Source organism: Tupaia chinensis, unplaced genomic scaffold (assembly GCF_000334495.1).
Source record: "Tupaia chinensis unplaced genomic scaffold, TupChi_1.0 Scaffold143796_1, whole genome shotgun sequence".
Lineage (NCBI taxonomy): Eukaryota > Metazoa > Chordata > Mammalia > Scandentia > Tupaiidae > Tupaia > Tupaia belangeri.
In genome coordinates, this window is record NW_006203646.1 from 1,431,335 (window position 1) to 1,438,013 (window position 6,679).

A 6,679-nucleotide genomic window follows, 5' to 3' on the forward strand; every position below is an offset into this window, starting at 1 on the left:
GAACCAGCAGTTAGCATAATGGCTATGTCGCTGGACTCCCACATAGTTGACCACGGTTCGAGTTCCAGACCCGGTGGCTTAAACTCACACCAGGCGCGTGTGCATGCATGCGTGCCCAAGATCCTGAGAGGAGAATGGAGGAGAAGGGACTGCGGTGTGACCATTCCCCCTGAGGGATGATTTCTCACTTTCTGTCTCTCTGTCTCTGTCTGTCTGGCGAGCGCACATGCCCTATGGCTAAAACCTCTCCCCCCACCCTCCCCCAAAAAAACTCTACAGACTTGTGGTAGAAAAACTTCTCTAACTACTAATTCCAGTTTCAAGTTTTCCAAACTCAATCACAAGTGATCCACACACAATTTTTTGCACCAGAACATCCACTAACATATCCTAGAACACACCTGGTCCTAACTACTCACTTTGGGAGAGAAGCCATCTGAACCTAGGAAGACACCAGTGACTTAAGAGATGTGACATGAATCACAAGAGGTAAACCCCAGATCCATAGCTTTTCATGCTGCCACAACTCTGCATCTGGCTCAAGTCACTCAGGGAAGCCTCAGGTATCCCTTTTTATCATCCTTCTTCCCAACCTACCCCAGAAGGATTTTTATGAACTTATACAGAGCCAGAAAAATGTTCCAAATTCCCTACATATCAGTGTCCAATTTTGGAGAAGCATGAATTACTGTGCAGCCGCTTCCTGATTGCTAACGAGGAGAAGACAGTTATGGGGCTATGATTCTCCCAGGATAGTAGATTGTAGCCAAGCTTTACAATTGCCTAGGCAGCCCTGTGCCTCCTGCATTATCAACTGTGGATCCAGGCCAAGAGCTTCATGGGGATTGATTAGTGTTTAGAATGGGAAGGGAGCTAATTAGTTCTCTTCATCCCCAGACTCTGGCAGACCAGTGAATTCAGTGCTTCTGAGGCAAGGGAGCCACAGCACTCCACCCCTAGGCAATAGCCATCCAAGCTGTCCTGCAGATGTTTCTTTATTTCTTCCTTACCTGATTGCAGAATGGATTAAAGATGCTTCCAAGAAAAGATTCATACATAATACTACTACAAGAATTAAAGAGTAAACTTTGAAAGACAGGCAAAAAATAACCCCAGGTTTAATATATTCACAATCTTTGGACATTCTATTTGACTCTGAGTTTCCTGGAAGCCTGAGCAAAAAGATAAACTCAAAGGCTCACAAGAAGGAAATGAAAGAATTTAATCTCAGAAACTTATGTCTTTGAAAATAAAATATTTTAAACAGTGTTCAATAAGACTATACCCAAAAGTCTTTGTGCACAATGCACAATGACCAGGGAAACACCTGGAAAAATGAGGAAATAATCTTTGAAAGGATTTTTATATTGTATAAAAGACAGCCTTAAGGTAGTGTCAAGGGAAAAATCAAAACATTTGATCTTCATTGTAAGTATTTATCTCACTATTGAGAATTGATTTTGTTTTATTTTGTATTATATGAGGTACACAAATTCTACTCACTCTTGAGGATCTCTGTAAATCTCAACCCAGCCCTGAAAAAGAGGATTCTGAACCCTTTTCTATGCATAGCTTTATAAAGTGCTGCAAATGATAAGTGATGTCTGTGACAAGTTTAGATAAGGGAAGTAGCAACAGCCTCAATCCTGCCCCACATCAGCCAACCAAGGCTTAAAACTTAGTGTTACCTGATGGATAAAAGTACTGTAATATCAAGAGAAAAAGACAAATTACTTCTGAAAGTAGTGTATTATGTAGAACTTCACAAAGGGGACTTTGAGGAACACAATGAAGTATTTTTCACACTAGATTTACAGGAAATGAAAGAAATACTTTTTCTGAGACCATTTCTTATATAGAAAGAAAGCCTAACTCAGAAAAATGAATGCAGTGAAGAATTTCACTAATGAGATCCAGGTTTCTAGCTGTCTTGGGACCTAACTTAACACAAGGACTGAAGAAAATGACAGAATGATAGATAGTGTAAGATTTAGGGAACAGTTTTGAAAGTCAGTTGGCCATCAAGTGCTAAGCTGGCTACCAAGAAAACACCTTAGGTAACAATAAAGATCTACTCTGGTTCCCAATTGAGCAGGCCTTCAACTGGACTAACAATCTCTACTATATGATTAAGTTCCCAAGAGATTTTCACGTGATCATTACCTTAGGGAACAATGCCTTAGGCCACCTATCTTCCTTAAGTAGCACTTTTCTCAGCCAGGTTTCTGATGAGAAGATGTAGAAAGCAACAATTTAAGGAGTCCTGGAGTTATCACCTCAAGGGCAAGCTGACATCCAGGAGACCCTCTTCATGTTCCTAAGGTGGGCTGTAGGAGGATTCTTCCTCTAAGCCTTTGTAGTCAGCTGGGAAGTCCCAGGCAATTGGGGATGGGAATCTCTAAGCATTTGTATATTGTCTCATGGGAGACAATGACTATTTGACAGTGACTGATATTGACATGGAGAAGAAGCTGAGGAAAATCCAAGCCCGGACCCAAAAGCATCTAGACTTGTATGCAAGAGATGGCCTGCGTACACTATGTATCGCTAAGAAGGTAAGAACGAAATCTTCCATGTGTTCTTTGAATATTATCAAGTAGCAGGATGGCCTTAACCCTGTGTCTGCCTTTTCTTTTTCTTTATTAAAGACCTTTACTGTGGGTTATTTTAGTATTTTCAAGATTAGGGGGCTAGGTGACAGTGTAGTCATAATACAACTGGTCCCATGTGGAAAGGTCCTTGGTTTGTGTCCCCAGACCTCCCTGTACATGCCAGAGGCATGCATGCCCATGATCCAGGTTGGCTAAGGCTGGTGTTACATCACAACATGAACACCCTGCTAGAGACTCCTCTCACAATCTCTCTCTCTCTCTCTTTGAAGAAATAAATCAATTTTATATTAGTTATTCTGTCTCACTACAAAAACCCATGACTTGAATTGTTTTTCTGTAGCAGAAATCTGACAGCAAGGTCCCACCTCAGTGTAGTTGTCATTCCTGTTTTTCAATGTATGTGTACTGTGTACCCAATAACTTAAAATTATTTTTAATGTTATAATTCTGCCTTTGAATTATCCTTTTAAAATTTGCATTATTTACCTTAGTTTAAACTGAGGGGGGAGGGGACTTTAATTTATTTATATTAAAATCTAGAGTTCTGATTTCCCTGAAAAATTTAGATCTGGCAAACCTGTTTCTAGTTGTTTTGTTTTGTTTACCAGAGGGTGTATGCACTTGCCAGACACATAGAGAGAAAGCACTCCCCAAAGGGTCACATTAAAATCCCTTTCTCTTCCATTTCCCCACCACCTCGTCAGGATTCCAGGCTGTGGAATATACTCACATGTGCCTAGCATGTTTTTCAAGTCAGAAGGCCACAATTTGAACTATAGTCTACCATATGAAATCCAGTTTCTGATGGCACTCTGTACTTAACCTCTGTGCTACAGGGCTGGCCTCTGAGTCTCCATTCCTGAATGGCAGAATCAGCTACAATAATGTAGCAGTAAATTCCACTGATGAGGGATACATTCAGCTATATTCTACAATTGGCCACAATCCTTATCAGTCCTTATTACACTGCCATTGGTTCAGTTACAGTCATGTAGATTCCTCAGCTTATGCTCTACAGATCTTTGTCTTTGTAAGCTGGCAAAGAGAAATTGAATCACAGACCAGGGCATATAATGAAGCTCCTAGTATCTTGTAGGGATGTTATTGTTGAGCATATATTTTTTAATAGCTAGAACTGATTTCTCATCCATAAATTTCCAGGGTTTTTCACCGCTTCTAAGGTTCTTTGTACAGTATAGAAATTAAGAACGCCCAGTTAAAGGTAGACCCATCTAGGTACAAATCCTAACCTCGCCACTTTGTGATGTATGACTGTGAGTGAGTTCCTTCATCCCTCTGAGTTTTATCTATAAGATGGTGCTCTAATGTTCCCTAACTCACATAACTGTCAGGGAGAATAAAGTAGTATAGGTACTATACAGTGCCAGGGACAATGATACGTGCTTACTACTCCATGAATTGTAATTATACCTTTACCACCTTCTGTTTTTCACTCGACATATTTGTGTGTATCTTGCCTTCTCTAATAGACTGTATATCCCTCAAAAGAAAAATATCTACCTATGCCCCCCTTGGTTTTCCCTACAGTGGGATTCAAGATTTTATTGCCTAGACAAAATAATCATTCATTGCTATGAAACAGTATCTTGTAATGCCAACAGAAGAGTCTAACAATGCTAAGGGACTCCAAGGGAGGAAGATATAGCCTCTAGTTGGATTCTGTCAGCCACTGGGCACCTCGTGTGTGTGACACCATTTATGGGGGAGTGGTCTATGAGCAACATGAGATCTGGATGCTGCTTTTCTTTCCAGTCTCATTGCTAGCCCCTCTCATCTTGTTTTCTCTTTTTCTACCAAACGATGTATTCAAGAACAAACGAAGGCCAAGTTCATTTATGTTTCACACTCTTTGCACATGCTCTTCCCCATGACTGACCCTTCTCATCACTGTATCTTAGTTTACATATCATCTTGCCAAAGAGACCTGGGTATCCAAAATAAATGCAGCCCCTCTCCTCCACTAGTCCCCTACTCCATCACACTTTATCATATCACCCTTTTTATCTTCTGTATAGCACTCCTTGAAGCAATTTAATCTAATCTTTTTCATTATTTACATGGATAACGTCTCTGGTCCTCCACCAGCACAAAAGCCCAGACATACATGGATCTTGTCTGTCATTATCATTTCCAGTGTGCTGAGCAGAGTAAGGGTTCAATGAATTTTTGGTGATAATGGAACATAATGATCAACCCTTCATTGAATAATACTTTCAAAAAAGAAGTCACTGAAAAGAAATTCCCATCTAATTACGTAGTAAAGTTCAAACAGGCTCCTAGGAGGCTCAGCAGATGATAAAGAAGGAGGGAGTCCACTTGCTGACACGGCCAAGGTTGTTAACAAGCCTCTTCCTGTCCTATAGGTCATAAGTGAAGAAGACTTCCAGAGATGGGCCAGTTTCCGGCATGAAGCCGAGGCATCCCTCAATAATCGAGATGAGCTTCTAATGGAGACAGCTCAGCATCTGGAGAATCGACTCACCTTACTCGGTAACTAAACATTATGTCATCATTACACATAAAAAAAGGAATGCTGCAAATTAAGAAGGGAGTTCTTGGCCCTGATTCTGACACTGCTACAAATGTGCCTCAATTAGCAGCTTTCCCTGGGGTGTCTCTCCAAGTATTTGGCATAAATGGGCTATGCCAGTTCCCAACCAGATTCCATACACAGCTCCTAAGGATCCCCTGGGAACACTGCTGCTTTCCCTGATAGAAGTCTGAGTGCAGCTCCTTCTCTGATAGTACATTCCCTTGTTCTTTCAAATGTTCCTGAGCACCTACTGTGTGCCAAGAACCATGCGAGGCACTGGGGCTACAACAGAAAACAAGAGGCAAAGAATCTGCTCTCTCCAAGCTCTTAATCTAACAAGAGCACTGTATGAGTAACCAAGTCATTTCAATGGAGATGAGAACTGGGCTGGAAGATGTACTAGGTAGAATGGAAGCACAGAGTAGGAGGTGCCAACCTTAGCCCTGGACCAGGTATGGCCTAGGGAAGTCCATTAACTTAAAGGAGAGAACAGGAGCTGGCCAAATGGAGGAGAGTACAAGGCAGAGGGAACAAGCCAAATTAAGACCTGGAAATAACATCCCAGACCAGATGGAAACAACAGAGGTCTTTTATAGCTGGATCTCAGAAGGTGGGAGAGAAACTTGAGATGAGAGAGGACAGAGGAACCCAGACTATGAAGGGCTATATACATCAGATCCCAGGAGAGGAGAAGGAAGTAAAAGTAGGGACAAATTCATGCTTTACCAGCATTATTCTGGTTGGTGATATACAGACGTTAGATTGATATGCTGGGAAAAAGATGAGATACACAGAGACTAGGTTGTTAAGAACTAAGTTGTATTTCTTTTGGAGAAAAAGCATTACCAAGGAAGAAATGGGAGGCATTATTTACCAGGATTCATCTCCTCATGTCTCTGGAGCAAGATCTAGGTAAGGTGATGCCCAAACAGCACATCCTGACCATGTGGCAAAAAGCCCTTATTCAGCTTGGAGGACAATGCTGACCTGGGGACAAAGGTCGGGTTTCATCTCTGCCATGACCTTGCCATGTTCCCAGGAACATGGCCCTGCACCACTCTGAGCCTTAACTTCTCCTCCAGATGAATCACACTCCTCAAAAGGTTAAGGTTCTGAGGGAAAAGACGCAAGGTTGTGTAAGATGGTAATGCCACTTCTTCAGCTTGGAAGGACATTGGTGTTGAGGCATAGTAACTGCCATGGCTTCCAGTGCTTTGGTGACACCTCAGATACATGGCCTTCTGTATAAGCATCTGCGATTTCATATTGTTGGAGCATTCATTGTATCCCTGAGTGTTGCAGCTTTCTGTAAGTTTGCTGTGGCTAAACCAAGAAATAAGGCATATGCAAATTTCTACAGAAATTATGATACCATGAGAGATTTTGAAAAGATGAGGAAGGCTGGTATCCTTCAGACTACAAAGTGATCTGGGAATGTAAAGAATGTCATTGGAGGCACCGCGCGGGGCGCCCGGCGGAAGCCGCGCGGGGCGCGGGAGCTCATGCCCCCGGA

General features: G+C 42.0%; 2 protein-coding genes across 2 annotated transcripts in view; both read left to right on the forward strand.

Annotated features, from left to right (window-relative positions):
• The window catches only part of ATP10B (ATPase phospholipid transporting 10B (putative)), a 132,699-nt gene that overhangs the window by 80,187 nt on the left and 45,833 nt on the right, over positions 1-6,679 (forward strand). Inside the window, exons 12-13 of the mRNA XM_027766957.1 lie at positions 2,446-2,555; positions 4,997-5,123. Coding sequence (XP_027622758.1) covers positions 2,446-2,555; positions 4,997-5,123 — 237 coding nt within the window. The remainder of the gene's footprint in view (positions 1-2,445; positions 2,556-4,996; positions 5,124-6,679) is intronic.
• LOC102483892 (cytochrome c oxidase subunit 6C-like) lies at positions 6,366-6,593 on the forward strand. Its single transcript, XM_014582770.1, has one exon. The coding sequence runs from the start codon at positions 6,366-6,368 to the stop codon at positions 6,591-6,593; it is 228 nt and encodes a 75-aa protein (XP_014438256.1).

Bases quoted from the DNA above. Each gene is read 5' to 3' on its own strand.
- LOC102483892 (XM_014582770.1), top strand. From the start codon at position 6,366: ATGGCTTCCAGTGCTTTGGTGACACCTCAGATACATGGCCTTCTGTAT.